We start from the raw sequence: 16,686 nt of genomic DNA on the forward strand, positions 1-16,686 counted from the left end.
TAATTTCTATGATACATTGATTCTGAACAGCATTTTTCTAAAAGACAAAAACTATACCAGAGTTGCCTTTTGACATAGCCTGTCATTAAATGCATTTGGATATATTGCATGGATCAAAATATACTGCAAGTTTAATAAGATATTTGAAAATATAAAAATCGCACGTAGAAAAAGCTCACCATCATGGTAATGATGAGAATAATAACAACAATAGCTGCCTTTTAAAAAAAGCAACTATTACTTGCCAGTCACTATGCCGGACATTGTACACATGTCCTTACAAAAACTTTGCGAGGTGGAGATAATTATTCTCTTTTTATGGAGGAGGACACAGACTCAAAGAAGTAAAGTTGTCCAGGGTGAATTAGTATGTGGAAGATGTAAAATTTTTTTTGGAATTACAGAAAAAACTCCACAAACCCACATTCCTGCTTAGGCAAGTCAGGAATTCTTGCCTCTTTAGTTGATGGGTTTAGAATAATTTTTTCAGGTGCTAATATCAGGGTATAACCCATATCTCTTCATATACAGTTCTTCAAATCTACCTGTTCACAGCCCTTCTTTCTTCTCTTGAGAAATAGAAACTAGGATTTAAACCTCAGAATTATGCCTCAGTATCTACAGCACTGTAGTGCCTCATAAATATTAGTTGAAATGATGAAAGATACAATTGCCCCTAATGCCTGTGATATTCATTAGTCAAAAGAGGATGGAATTAGCCCATTTCCATGAATGTGAAATTTATATGTGTATTCTAGAAAACATATATCAAAATGGAGTTATTTTAAATAAGATGTTCATATTTAACTGACAAACAGAATCAATCTACCGTGCCTAGTTCATAGAATAGATTCGGGGAGTCAATTTTTGTGCTTAATTGTTTGTACAAAGAAAATCTTTGACTTATGAATGATAAGAAAATAATGAAAATTGAGTTAGTGCCTATAAAATTCTCGAATTCTTTTGCTTTTGCAATCAAGCCAGGCAGATTTCTAGGAGTTGAGGTTTCTTGGGGTATTTTATGTTTCACATGACGTCACCAAGAAGTTATGGATCAATAGAACTTTGTAATGTTCATGTAGCAGAGGGATGAAAGAGTTAAAGGATTTAGGTGTTGCAAAGGGTGCTTCTTCTGGGCAACAGAGGTTTGAATGTAGGGCACCTTTTGCATTTTCAGCATTAATGTTTGAACTCTTGTCCTACAGTTATGTAATAAGACAACTTTATTTTTTTTTAAAAGAGAAACAGAAAAAAACGTCTGCTGAGAAAAATACTTGCCGCCCTTGGGGACAGATTTTGCAGTACATTTTTGTACAGGAGTCATTCTCTCCTGTCCAAAAGCTCTGGAACAGGATGAATGTCCTTCTCAAGGTTCTTAGAGCCCAGAGTCATGACTGACTACACGCATCAGAAGAAACACAGAGATGTATGGGCAAGATTCAGTGGGCACACCCACAGGTCTGAGAGATCACTGGGCTGGCGAGGCATTGCAGCCAGGCCACCAGCTAGTCTAGAAAAAGAAACCAGGACTGCAGTCGTCGGTAGACTAGCTAGATAAGGGTCGGTTCCCTCAAGGACTAGTTACTCTGAAGTCTGTTCTAAGGGGAGGCAGCCCATGAGCAAATATAGCCTAGTATAGTAGGTATAAAAACTGTTAATTAACAATAACATTTATGTACTGCCCCCCAGCAAGTCAGTTTTAAATTCCACAAATTTTCTCAGTAACTTTGGCAAACAGGAAGACCAGGTGTTATCCTCATTCTCATTTTACATATGCGGAAACTGAGGCACAGGAAGGTTGAGTGAATTTCCTAAGGTCACAGATATAGCAAGCTACAGAGGTGAATTAATGTATGGAAAATACTGATTGAAAGGCTGGAGAGCACAGACTTTGTTCAGTCACATCTGACTTACAATTTCAGTTCTGCCAACTGCTAGATCTATCTTCTCTAAATCCTTGAACTCAAGGAAACTTCAGATTCCTCGTATTTAAATGGAAGGGAGGGAACATGAGTAGTTATGAAGCATGTAAAGTGCTTAGCACAGTGCTTACCCCATTATAAGGGCTCAATAAATGATAGCTACTATTACTATCATGATTTTTTTTCCACTATACCATTCCATCCTTCCAAATGGAGCTCAGTTTAGCATAGTGACAGTCAGAAGCTGAAACCAACATAGAGTGATCAGAAGCTGAAACCAACATGGATGGATGGATTTGCCTATCCATATCCAGTCTCTATGTTGCAACTTAGACCAGCACCCAAAACACTAATTGTTATCTTGGTGCTGTAGTTGACATTCTATTTTGTCATCTGTTACATGTATGTTGTACTAGTTATATCTATGTTTCTAGTTTACATATTTAGTATTCCTTAGCAATGCTCTGATGGATGGAAAGAAGAGTCGAGGTTTTGTTGCAAAGACAGAGCAAAGTGTCTTTCACTAGATAGCGTGATTCAATGCATAAATGACTGAATGCAAGGAGGCTTAATTGAAAGATAAAAGAATAATTGCTGTAGAATAGCAGAGGCAAAAGCAGCTATGATAAAAAGCCGCCTGTCTTAAACAGAGTGAAAATAAGTGAAGAGGGGGTTTGAGAAGTCTTTGTAGCAAAAGATCATAAGAAAATAAACAGCAGTGCAAGGCAGGAGTCCAGAAGAACAAGTCCCAGAACCAAGACTGATACATTCCTGTCAGAATTTATCACTTCTCTAAATTACCAGGTCAGTAGTTAAATTATAATCACATTCTGTTATGTATTATACTGGTTCAGTCAACAAATGAGACTTTTAGGAAATCCTTATAAAAGGAACTTTGTTTCTGTTTCCCAATGTCCCTTTACACTTGCTTGGTGGAGATAACTCTTCCCTTCCATTTAGAAGAAAACGTAGGTAGGTTCTATTTCTCTGGTCACCTTAAATTTTATTGTGTACTGGATATTTTCTATTTGCCTATCCATATCCAGTCTCTACTTTTCCTTGCTCTGGGCCAACCCATGTGGGTTGGCATCAATGGACTCCATTGTCCTTTATCTTCCATTTGGACTTGATCAATGGGAAACATTAGCAAGAGATGGGAAGGTAAGTGGGAGGAGAGAAACCGAAGTCTGTACCCTGCTGGTTTCCTTCCTGCTGGACTGCAGTGGGTTGGCTGTGTCCCTCGACTAATGCCTCCTCTCGTGCTAGGCAGCCTTTGGCAAACTGCTACTCTCTGCAGGTTTTGTAAACCAATTCTACCCCAGCCCCTTCATGGGCAGCAATGACTTCCTGCTGTTGCAAGCCCTGAGGTACTGCACTATTCCTTGTTGCTTTCCTTGAACCCTGCTCACACCATCGTAAACAGTCTTTTTTTTTAAGCTTTCCTCAATAACCCAGTCTGAGTGCTGTCTGTTTCCTGCTAGGACCCTGGCTGATGCATATGGACACTTTAAATTGCAAAATACCGTCTAATTTTGATGCTTAGAATAATCTGACTATGAAGTAGTTAAAATTCCAAATTGAATTTAGAATTCAGTCTTTCTTAGCTCTATTGGAAGAGGGAGCGAGGCCGTGGTTCTTTCTCTGCCTCCTCTTATTTCTGCCTGTTTACCATGGATTCTGACCTAGTTGCCGGAGAGGTAATAAAATGGAAAGTTCTTAAGGTGGCATCACATGCTCTGATTTCGGTAGATATTTAGAGTTGATTCTTTTTCTTACAGACATTTGTGTGGCCCACTGCTGAGAAGTACTCTAGTATCTTAGATGCAGGTGATGCTGTGTTCTTCAGTTCATCACTTTCTCTGTCCTGTGGGCATCTAGCCATTTACCCTAGCTTCCATTTGTTGAGGTCTGCAGTGGTCTGAGCAGCTACCCCCACAAGATATGTCTGAGTCTTAACCCTTGCTCTCCGTGAAAGTGACCTTCTTTGGAAATAGGATTTTTGCAGATATAATTAAGATAAAGATCTCGAGATGAAATTACCCTGGATTTAGAAGGAGCCCTAAATTCAATAAGTGTCCCTTATGAGAGACAGAAAAAAAGAAGACACAGAGACACAAGGGGGAAGGACATCAGAAGACAACAGCAGAGACTGGAGTGATGCATCAAGCAGCCAAGAAATGCCAAGAATTGCAGCAGCAGATGGAAAAGAGGCATGGGATAAGTGCTTACTTCAGTGACTGCAGAAGGATCCAACTCCGCCAACATCCTGATTTCAGACTTCTGGGCTCTACAACTATGAAAGAATACATTTGAATTGTCCGTAGTCATCAAGTGTGTAGTGATTTGTTACAGCAGCAGTAAGACATGAATACAAACTCTGTTTGCCTTTGTAGGCCTCCTTGGAGAGATGCTAAGGCATCACTGTGCTTACTCCTTCACCTATGCCGTGTCTTGTCCAGGGGAAACATAAGCACATCCTTTTCTCAGTCTCTAGGGCTGCAGCAAGATCCCAACCCAGCTTCAGTTTTCCTTTGCTTCTTCTTTCTTTCATCATCTTTGTTTCTTTCCTCTTGTTCTCTTCCTGGGTTCTTGATTCATTCAGTAGAAGTTAAGACTCCAATTCATCATATTCCTTTAACTGAAGGGACTCATACCATGACCTCTGAGTAGTTCATTTGTGTGCTGAATTAGTCTTCCAGGGCTGCTCTAGCGAGATACCACAGATTGGGAAGCTTAAGCAACCAAAATTTATTTTCTTACAGTTCTGGAGGCTGGAAGTCCAAGATCAACGTGCTAGCAGGCTTGTTTTCTCAGGAGGCCTGTCTCCGTGACTGGCAGACGTCCACCTTCTTGCTGTCCTCACATGGCCTTTGTCCTATGCCTGCATCCCTGCTGTCTCTTCCTCTTCTTACAAGTACACCACTCATATTGGATTAGGGCCCCATCCTAGTGGCCTCCTTTTAACTTAGTTCCCTCTCCAAAAGCCCTATCTCCAAATATAGTCATATTCTAAGGTATTGTGGGTTAGAAATTCAACATATGAATTTTGAAGGAACACTATTCAGTCCATAGCAAGTGTCCACCTTTAGGTTGAAATGAAAGGAAAGTAATCATCCTCCCATTTTCTTTGAGGCATGAAACGCACATTACACGGAGAGTTCTGTTCAAGGAAAATACCTCTTGAAAATCCTCATTAATCTCCACCCCTGATGTGGGTGAGAGAGTCAGGTGTTGTGACCCCTGTTTGGGAAAATGCATTTGTGTTTGCAGCTTAGACCAGCACCCAAAACACTAATTGTTATCTTGGTGCTGTAGTTGACATTCTGTCATCTGTTACATGTATGTTGTACTAGTTATATCTGTGTTTCTAGTTTACGTATTTAGTATTTCTTAGTATTATTCATCTTAGAGTTGTTTTGATTTATCTCAACTCAGTTTTCTAAATCTCATTTCAGAGTCTCACTTAAATACTGTTAAGTACTTAAGTGAATAAATGGAGGAAAGAAAGAGAGAAAGAGAAAGGAAGAGAGAGAGAAAGAGAAAGAGGAAGAGAGAGAGTAAAGTCATTCAGCCATCTAGTCTATATTTCTTTTAATGTCAGGAAACCAGTTATTTAGATAATGCATTAAATTAATAAATATTTATTTCAGTTTGGTCTGTTTTAGTGATCCTTTTTAAAAACAAACAGGTTATAGCTATGTCTACAGAGGGAATATGATTGTGTGTGTGTGTGTGTGTGTGTGTGTTAGGGAGGGTGGTGGGAGGGAATGTCCTGGTAGGCAGAACAGGGAAAGGCCAATCTTAAATGAATAGTTGTCCATCAAGTCAATACTTTAAAAATATTTAAGACGAGTTTGGACACTTATATCTCATGAAGTAACTATGTAAGTTGTCTAATTTCACACAGTCACCCAGTCACCCATACTTTGAAGAAATAATTAAACTTAGTGACAAAACTGAATTCCAACTCCTTCCATGTGTTGTGTTCCACAGTGAGATAAAAGCAAGTATGACTAAGCTTGAGTCTTTTATCCTGGGAATGTAATTTACTTCTCAAGTCCTAGAGATACTGATCTTAGAAGGACTGGGGAGCTTTATTTCTTAACAGAGAAATCTTGAATCATGTCATTTGTCTAGGACCATTCCTGGTGTAAAGATTCTTGAAATGCTGAGTTGATTTTAGGGTTTCACTGTGTCTTTGTGAATGAGACGACCGAACAGGCACAATATGCCTAACCAAACTCTTATCTATTTTCTAAGGTAGAAATTTCTGAAAATCTGGACAGTGAACTCTCCAATTGGGAAAAGTCCATTTTAAAGCATTTAGCTGCATTAAAGATGTTTATTTTCTTAAAATAACATTAGTAACATTTTTCCTTAAAATTATTTTGCTTTTATTTCCTGCTTAATCTAAGATTTACTTAAGAGTTTTTTAAAATTCCAAGCACATAGATTGGAGAAGATGGTACGTAGACTTATTTTTTTATTGTTAATCTTTCTTCCTCTCTTCTCCTTTCCTCTCGTTCTCTTCTCTCCTTCCTACTTTTCTTTTGTTTTTCCTTCCTGCTCTTCTTTTTTTCCCTCTTTTCTGATTGGTTGTCAGATAATGTAGCCTGTATGAATTATTTATGAGTGAAAGTAATTTTATTGTTATTGTTGAGTATGAATTTCTGTCTCTCTCATTCTTTCATATGTATATGTGTATCATTTGTATGTGTGTATACGCATACATACACATATAAATATACAAAGACATATATACACGTGTGTACCATACAATTTTACAATAATTTTATTGTTGTTGAGTATGGATTTCTGTCTCTCTCATTCTTCCATGTGTGTATGTCATTTGTATATGTGTATATGCATACATCACATAAAAGTATACATAGACATATATACACATATATGTGTAGCCTGTATGAATTATATATGGGTGTTTGAAAATAATTTTATTGTTGTTGAGTATGAATTTCTGTCTCATTCTTTCATACGTGTGGATATATCATTTGTATACACATGCATACACATATAAATATACATAGACATATATACACATACGTGTGTACCATGGAGAATAACTTTACAAACTATTTTAATCAAATTGTCTTTTTCTTTGTCAGTTTCTGAGAGAAACTCTCTCATTGTGTTAGTGCAGTTTTCAACATATTCCTGCATCTAGGGAGGTTTTTATCTGTAGATTTCAAAACTCGATTGTTAGATGCATAAAAGTTATTCTATATAGTTTTAGTACACTGTAACTTTTAATGTGAAAATATTACTAATTCAATTTAATGCTTTCTAATTGTATTAATTTAAAATATTATTAATATTGCTAATTGTACTTTTTAAAAATATTTGCACGGTAAATACTTTTTTCTCTTAACCCTTACCTTTGGTCAAACAGGAATATTTAATGAATTGGTAATTTTTGTGCTTACCAATATGTTTCAACTTCTTTTGGCCGTATTATTATGGTATATTTTCTGTTTTTTTTTTTTTTGGTTTTTATTTTTATTTTTATTTTTTAAATTTTTTTTGTTTATTATTATTATTATACTTTAAGTTTTAGGGTACATGTGCACAATGTGGAGGTTAGTTACATATGTATACATGTGCCATGCTGGTGCGCTGCACCCACTAACTCATCATCTAGCATTAGGTATATCTCCCAATGCTATCCCTCCCCCCTCTCCCCTCCCCCCACCCCACAAGTGTGATGTTCCCCTTCCTGTGTCCATGTGTTCTCATTGTTCAATTCCCACCTATGAGTGAGAATATGCGGTGCTTGGTTTTTTGTTCTTGGGATAGTTTACTGAGAATGATGATTTCCAGTTTCATCCATGTCCCTACAAAGGACATGAACTCATCATTTTTTATGGCTGCATAGTATTCCATGGTGTATATGTGCCACATTTTCTTAATCCAGTCTATCATTGTTGGGCATTTGGGTTGGTTCCAAGTCTTTGCTATTGTGAATAATGCTGCAATAAACATACGTGTGCATATGTCTTTATTATGGTATATTTTCTAATGCTATAGTTTCCTTTTGTATTTTCTTCTCTTCTAGCTTTTCCCCCGTCATTATGTTTTGCTTTACTCTTTTTCCCATCTAGTGCAGTGTTTCCTAGGAGAGGTGCTATTGACGTTCAACATGGCCGTTTCTTGTTTGTGTTGGCTGCTCTCCACTTTATTATTGGCTGTGCCACTAAATATCAGTAGCATCCCAGTCACTGGGACAACCAAACAACACTTGTTCCTTTCCACATGCCTCCAAGGGATGTCATACCACTCTGAACTGCAAATAGGTGCTCACTACTTTGGGATCTAAAAGTCTGAGTTCTCTTCTCTTGTGGTTATCTTTATTTTTCTAACTGAATGTTTAGTTTTGTCTCTGTAATATATGTGCATGGTTTAAAAATTGAAATAGAACATTGAGAGTCATACCACCCAATAGCAAAGAATCATCATCTTTTTTATCACTCTGCTTCTTATGTTCTTGAATGCCAACACTTTTAATTGTATTTACTTCTATGTAAATACATGCATATATAGTTATTTGATTTTTCTAGTTGAAAACATGACATATTGACTTCCTATTATATACGATGAATTTTTTCTTTTTCTAGTCTGAATGCAACATTATACAAAGTAAACTTTCTCTTCTCCGTTTTTCTAATTTGGTTATTTAACAAATTTTGTTTAAATTGTGACTCAGTTCTTACATCATTTTTAGTGTAAATATTGTGCGCAACTGAGCCACTAATGTCCTAAGACTAATTTTTTTTCAGTAGAGTTTTTGTTTGGTCTGAGTTAATAATTGTCTTTTTGTTGTTGTCTTTCTTTTATTTGATCCTTTTCTTAATTTTTTGCCCACTGTCTGCCAGAAATGTAAATTCCGTCTTGATTTACTCAAACACATCAGAAACTTTGTTTCTTTTTCTTTTCTTGGAGGGATCCTTCTGGAAACTTCCATCCTCCTGTGACATAATAATAAAATGTGCTTCCATGTGGTGTGGTGGTTTCCCTTGTGACTTTGGAGGCTCTTGTCCTGTCAGGATTAGTTTAGGGCACAGAGTGCTGCTTGCAGATCAAGGCATCTTTGCTTACCACAGCCTCAAAGCTTTCCATACCGTACTTATGTGTAATACTCTTAATGAATGTTAGTTGTAAAAATAAACAGAATTTTCTTCTGAAAGAACACCAAATCACAACTTATATGGGCATTGACTTGAACTTTTAGTCACATTTTACCTTTCAAATAAAGAATTTCTAATTACTTACGAGCACGACAAAGATAACTTCTGCACGTCTGTGAAGCAATGAGACAGTAAACACCAATATTCGTATTTTATGTGAAGCACACCCCACAAAAAGCATTTTACTGAGTGTGCACTATTTTGATACATGATTCTTACTACTGGAGGGACACAGACAAGTCAGTAAAACATGGACCCTGCTTTGACAGAGCTCAAACTAAAGGAGGCCAAAGAAAAATGTTTTTAAAATGACTCAGCCAGGCGTGGTGGCTCACGCCTGTAATCTCAGCACTTTGGGAGGCCGAGGCAGGTGGATCACGAGGTCAGGAGTTTGAGACCAGCCTGACCAACATGGTGAAACCCCATCTCTGCTAAAAATACAAAAATTACCTGGGTGTGGTGGTGTGTGCCTGTAATCCCAGCTACTCAGGAGGCTGAGGCAGCAGCATCGCTTGAACCCCGGAGGCAGACGTTGCAGTGAGCCGAGAACGTGCCACTGCACTCCAGCCTGGGTGACAGAGCAAGACTCCATCTCAAAAAAAAAAAAAAAAAGACTCTAGCACTATGCGTTATTTGCAGGGTGGGTGTTCAGAGGAGGATGTGATAATGGTGGGGAGTCAGAAATGCTGCCAAAAGGAGGCAATGTGGTGATGTCAGTTTTGGGTTTGGAAGGAAGAATAAACAGACAGATACATGTACCCCATCCCCCTTAGTTATTTACTTCTTACTTGACATGATTTCCTTTGTGCAGGGGTCTATTAGGTCTGTGACCTTGCAAAGGCATTGTCATGGCAATTGTTGAAGTGATAGGATACCACTTGTAATGGTGTTTTCTATATCAGGAAGCTGAGGGCCCTACAGACCAAGTTATACAAGCCAAGACATTGATTCTTAACCACAGACAAGTATGCAAATATTAACAGAGTGTTTTCTACATGTGCATTCTGACATCAATAGGGAGGCCACAGAGAGAAGAAAAAAACAAACAACAACTGGTCATTTGCATTGAGCCTAAGGGAGGAGAAAAGAACTAATACATGTTGAGCACGTATTATTAAATATCTGCCATGCACACTACTAAGCATTTTTGCTTTGACTACTAGAACCCTATGAAGTAGATAGTATCTTCCTATTTTACACACACAGAGGTCATGTAAATAGTAAGGGGTAGAGACAAGACATAAACTCATTTATGCCTGCCTCCAGAGCCTATGCTCTTTTCATAATCCTTTGCAACCTGGGAAGTCTTTGATATTTGATAAAATATCAGTATTTTACTTTTTTGTGGAAATCCCTTCTATGTTCTAATAGGATAATTTCAAACACAATTTTATTTTCTTCCAAATTACTAAAAATAAAACACAGGATCTTGTCATTTCTTGCCGAACATATTGCAATATTGCTAACTGGTCTGGTTTGGGTCTCTATGCCTTCTTTCTCCAATCACCCCAGCACAGCCATTGAATTATGCACTTGCTTTCCCTCGATGAGAAGAGAACTCTTACTCATCTTTGAACACCCTGGCTTAAAATGTTTTCTCTTGGGCAAGTATACCTGACTCCCAACAACAGAATTATTATTGAATGCCTGTTCATTTATTTTCCCACAGTGTTTTTTTTTAAAACAGGTTTTAATACAACTCTTAATGTAGTCTAAGAATTTCTTTGTATAATATCAACTAGATTGTGAGACCCTTAATGAAACCTCACCTAAGTTGTAAGTATTAGTAATGGTCTCCAAGGAGGTTAATCTATTGGTGTTGATAAGGGAAGACTCTAAGGGTATCACATTTTGCTGTTCGGTTATCAGCTATGTGATCATGGGAAATCAACTCAACATTTACATGCCTTGGTTTCCCTTTGTACTTATTTGGAATAATCACAGTGCATTTTTGAAGGGTTAGAGTGAGGGAAACAATGGGATGGTTGAAGTAAGCTGTTGGTGTAGTGTTGACAGAAAACTAGTGCTCAATAAATGGCCTTTACTATGAACAATGAAATTATAAAATTGATTTTGTTAGATACACAATAGATAATATTTATAATGTCTGTATATAGTATTAAAAATGATGTTTACCTACACCCACATTTCCAGAACCTCCTTCAATATTGTCTGTCTAGCCCTCTGCCCAGTGGTATCCAGGAAAGTGAATTTTGCATTTATCAATTTTTTGCTTATATGGTCTTGCTACATGAGAATGTATAGTGTGATAATTTATTATTTAATTTTACATGCTTTGGGACACTATATAAATGGCAATGTATTATGTGTATTTTTTGCAACTTACTTTTTCTCTCTCATTATATTTGGGACATTTATGCACATTGATCTGAGAAGTAGTTCAGTCTTACTCCTGTACAGTCTTTCATTATAGAAATATGCTATAGTTTATTGATTTATTGTGCCAACAAAGGAAATTTGGGTTGTTTTCAATGGTTTTCTTTTTTTCTTCTTCTTCTTCTTTTTTTTCCCTGACTGTTGCATTCATGGATATATATGTCTCCTGGTCCATTGTAGAAACAGGGTATACAATGGTATGTGAATTACCCGGTTTTGGTGTATGTGCTTCTTTAATTTTAGTAGATGTTTCCATACTGTTCTCCCACCAGCACTGTATACACATTCCTGCTGAGCAACAACCTCTCCTACACTGGATACTGCCCAACTTTTAAATGTGTGCCAATTGTGTAGGTGTAGAATGGTGTCTCATTGTGGCTTTCATTTGCATTTTCCAAATTTTTAACACTCTCTTACCTTTTTAAAGAAATGTTTACTAGCCATGTGTTTTCCCTTCTGTGAAGAAATTCTTCACATCTTTCATCAATTTTTCTGTAGTCTCGTTGGCCTTTTTAACGGAAATATTCAAATATAATTGCGGATTTCTTGCAGTTCTGTAAGTTTTTGCTGCGTGTATGTTGAAACTCTGTTATTTCATGGATAAACATTTAGGATTGTTAGGGCACTACTCCTATGTGAGTTCTGAGTACTGTCACCTCTAATCCTTTGGGTGATTTTTCAATCAAACTCAGATGGTTTCTTCACGCATGTGCCTGGATAAGTATTCTGCATGCTCAAGTGCGACCTTCTACGGTTTTTGTTCTCTCTTTGGAACTCTTTCCCTCTTTGGTGCTCTGCCCTGAGAATTCTAGACATCTTGGTCTCCCTGGGTCCTCAGCTTTGTCTCCTCAGCTTAAGAAGTCTGCCAGACTCTGGGTTTGTCCTGTCTGCGCTGTGTCCTGGAAACTTCACAAGGTAACACGATGGAGCAGTTGTGGGGCTCATTTGTTCCCTGGCTGTGAATGATCCCTGTTCTTTGTTGTCTGAGGCCAAATGTCTTCAATTTCACTGTGTCCTATATTTTGTTTGGTTTTCAGTTGTTTTAGGTGAGAGAGTAAATCTAGACCCTGTTACTACATCTTGGCAGGGAGAAGACATTCAGGTCTTTTGTATTCATTTTTAGGAGTTCTTTATGTGTTCTAGATAAAAGTTCATTATTAGTCATGTATGTAGCAAATATATCCTCTTACTTTGTGCCTTGCATTTTAATTTCCTTAATGATTTCTTTTTGTAAATACTATTTCTTAATGCAGTTGAATTTGTGAGTTCTCCCCCTTTAGGTCTAAGCTCTTTGAGTCTTTTAAAGATCTTATTCTCTAACCTGAGGTTACAAAAATATTCTGTGTTGTCTTCTAAACATTTTAGAGTTTTCCTATTTAATCCACCTGTTTATTGTGTATACGTGTAGTGAGTGGGCATCCATTTTCATGAAAAAATATATAAATCAATTTTCCCAGCATTATTTACTGAAAAGTGCCTCTTTACTGACTAGAATGCCATCTCTTTTGTATATTGAATTTTGTATATTGAATATGCATAGTATTATTCTGGGGTCTCTATTAAGTCCACTGATCTATTTATGTGGGCCTATGCCAGTGCCACACTAAGCTACTTATTATAAATTTATTCTAAATCTTAGTATATTTTAAGATAAGTTTCATACAATATTTTTTTGAGAGATTTTAAATACTCTTGGCCCATTTATATTTCATACAGGTTTTAAAATCAACTTACTAAATTCCTTTAAAAACTGTTAGGACGGGTTGGAATTGCATAGCATTTATAGATCACTATTAAGAGATTCAGAATCTGGATGACATTGAATCTTTGTATTCATAAACATGATATTCCATAAACAAATATTTAGATATTCTTGAAATAAAATTTTACTTCCTTTCTTATCTTTCAATAAAATTTTATAATTTTCTAGACAACATACTTACACTTAATTTATTATATATACATTTAGGTATTTTTGCTATTTATATAAATGTTATATTTTATAACTGTTACTTTGTATAGAATGCATTGTCCTTTATTAATTTTGTATCAAGCAAGTTTACTGAGCTAAACTCTATAAATTTTATTCTATTTTAATTTATTTTAAGTTCTGGGGTACATGTGCAGGATGTGCCGGTTTGTTACATAGGTAAACACATGCCATGGTGTTTTGCTGCACCTATCAATCCATCACCTAGGTATTAAGCCCCACATGCATTAGCTATTTTTCCTGATGCTCTCCCTCCCCCCATATCCCCTGCCCCAGTTAGGTCCCTGTGTGTGTGTTGTTTCCCTCCCTGTGTCTATATGTTCACATTGTTCTGCTCCCACTTACAAGTGAGAACATGTGGCGTTGGTTTTCTGTTCCTGTGTTAGTTTGCTGAGGATAATGGCTTCCAGCTCCATCCATGTCTCTGTAAAGGACATGATCTCTTTCCTTTTTATGGCTGCATAGTATTCCATGTTGTATATGTACCATATTTTCTTGATCCAGTCTGTCATTGATGTAAACCCTTATTCTTATAATTCATCCTTACATTTTTTTTGGAGGTTTTACATAGGTAATCTTACAGTTAACAAATGATTGTTTTGTTTTGTTTTGTTTTTTCCTCTCTGGGGCTTATATTATTTAGTTAGTTTTATTTCAGTGTACCTCTAATTAACAAACCTTATGTAATGTTGAATAGAATTGATTATAGCAGACATCCTTGACTTTTTCTTGATCTTAAAAAGAATGTTTTTTAGCATGTAGGTTTTTTGTAACTATTAGTTACTACAATAGGGAGATTGCCTTTTATTTCCAATTTACTAACACTTTTATTCATGTATACATATATGATGTTAACATTTGTATGTATTGAGATGACCACACGGATTTCTATCCATTAATCAGTGTTTAATTACATTAATGAATTTTCTAATGATAAACTAGTCTTGTATACCTGGACTATAACTCAGATTTGTAAAACATTCTTTTTTATACCTGTTCAATTTGGCAACCCGTTATTTTATTTAGCACATTTGCAACTGTGTTAATGAGCGAGATTGGCTTATGCTTTTTCCTTTATTGTAGTACCATTTTCTGGTTTGGTATCAAGATTATACTAGTCACATAAAATGAAGAGAATATTTTTTTCTTTTTTATTTTCTGGGAGAATTTGCACAAGAGTAGAATTTTTTGTTTGTTTCATTTTTTAAATGATTGTTGGAACTCAGTTGTAAAACCAACTGGTCTGGCATTTTCTTTGTGGAAGATTTTACTACCAATAATTAGTAACTACTGATTTAATTTCAAGTTTTTCATTTCTATTTGAGCCAATCTTGGTAAGTTATAATTTTCTAGATTTGTCATTTCCATCTAACTTTTCAAATGTATTTTATAAAGTTTTTAAAATAACATATAGATGCTGTCAGTTTAATCTCTGCAGCTTCTTTAGCTATGTTCCCCTTTGCATTTCTAACATTTATTTTTACCTCCTCATTTAAAAACATACACACCTCAGAGGAGTTTCTATTTTCTTAGACTTTTTTTAAAAACCATCTTTTGCTTCTGTTAATCTCTATCCTGAGTTTTTTTCTATCTTATTATTTCTAATCTTACCTTAGTTTTTCTCTTTCTGTTTCTTAGTTTCTCCTTCTGTTTTCTTTACCATCTTTCTCTTCCTTCTTTTATTTTTCCTCTTCCTCTTCCTCTTTTATGTGATTAGCTCAATAACTTTGAAGTTTGCTTGTTTTCTAATACATACATTAAGGCTTTCTGTTTTGTCAAGCCTTTCTATTTAAGTACCACTTAAACCAGATGACACAATGTTTTAATATTTTGTGTTATTTAGTTTTTATTATATTTTTGGTAACTACTATTATTTATTCCTTCTTTTTCCCTTAAGTTCTTCCTGTGTGCATTTTCATATTTCTGAACTTTTGTGGTTTCCTAATTATCTTTATTTATTGAATTCTAACTTAATTGGTCAGAAATTGTTATCTGTATTTACTCAAACTTGAAATTTATGAAGAGTTTATTTATGGAACAATTTGTGCCCAACTTTTATAGTGTTTTTTGTCTGCTTGAAAAGTATGTATTCTTCAATTATAGTGTTTGTTATTTTGCAATGTTATGTATATCAATTAGATCGAATCTGTTAATGTCTGACTCTTTTCAGTGGCTGAGAAAGGGGTTAGTTAAATCCTCCCATTTTGGAGGTGGATTTGACAACTTTTTTTCAGTTATGTCAATTTTTGCTTCACATATTTTGAAGCCATATTCTCAGGTGCATGTATATTTAAAATAGTTTTATCATTATGTAGTGACCCATGTTCTCTCTAGTGCTGCTTTTTAAGTCTTTTTTAATGCTGTTTTATTTGGTGGAGGGGCAGAGTATCATATTTTGACTTTCGATTTTCTTATATCTCCATGTTTTCAAAGTGTGAGTATAGTAAATAGCATATCATTGGATTTTTAAAATTTAACAAACAATGCATGTTCTCACTCATAAGTGGGAGCTGAACAATGAGAACACATGGACACAGAGCAAGGAACAGCACACACCAGGGCCTGTAGGGGGGTGGGGGGTGAGGGGAGGGAACTTAGAGTACAGGTCAATAGGTGCAGCAAACCACCATGGCACACGTATACCCATGTAACAAACCTGCACATTCTTGCACGTGTATCCCTTTTTTTTTTTTTAGAAGAAATAAAGGAAAACTAAAATAAAAAAATTAAATATGGTACTGAAGCAAATAAACCACTAATAGCTGAAAAAAAAATTTAGTCTGACAATGTTTGTTTTTTCACCGAGTTTACTTCATTGACTTAGATTGTTAGAATGGATCAGTTTTATTGTGTCCTACCATCTTACTTTATGCTTTTTATTTTGCTAACTATGTATTTTTCATTTTTTTATTTTCTTGCTCTTTTTTTTGATGTATTTAGTTTTCCGCAGCTGTCATGATCAGTTAACTTCTCATTGTGAAAGATGAGGATTTATCTCTTTGTTAGTTTTCTTTCCTTCTGTCTTCCTATCTCCACTACTACATGAAAGATTCCAACACCATAATCCTCCCCAAATAATCAGATTTTAATTGTATTTAGATCAGTGGTCAGGGTTTACCTCATTGTAACCACTGAAACTTATTTACACCTGAACCACATAGTATACTATCATTATTTT

The 16,686-nt window shown here is 35.9% G+C and overlaps 1 protein-coding gene across 2 annotated transcripts in view; it reads left to right on the forward strand.

Moving 5' to 3' along the window:
- Positions 1-16,686, forward strand: part of LOC100989541 (cytosolic beta-glucosidase) — a 126,353-nt gene that overhangs the window by 18,218 nt on the left and 91,449 nt on the right. The window contains exon 1 of one of the 2 annotated variants that reach the window (XM_057302040.2): positions 2,834-2,894. The exons of the other annotated variant lie outside the window; for it this stretch is intronic. Within the exon in view, the coding sequence (XP_057158023.1) occupies positions 2,834-2,894 (61 nt within the window). Of the gene's footprint in view, positions 1-2,833; positions 2,895-16,686 lie in introns of those variants that run through there. 2 annotated transcript variants of the gene reach the window in all.

The sequence above is a fragment of the Pan paniscus genome, chromosome 3 (assembly GCF_029289425.2).
Source record: "Pan paniscus chromosome 3, NHGRI_mPanPan1-v2.0_pri, whole genome shotgun sequence".
NCBI lineage: Eukaryota > Metazoa > Chordata > Mammalia > Primates > Hominidae > Pan > Pan paniscus.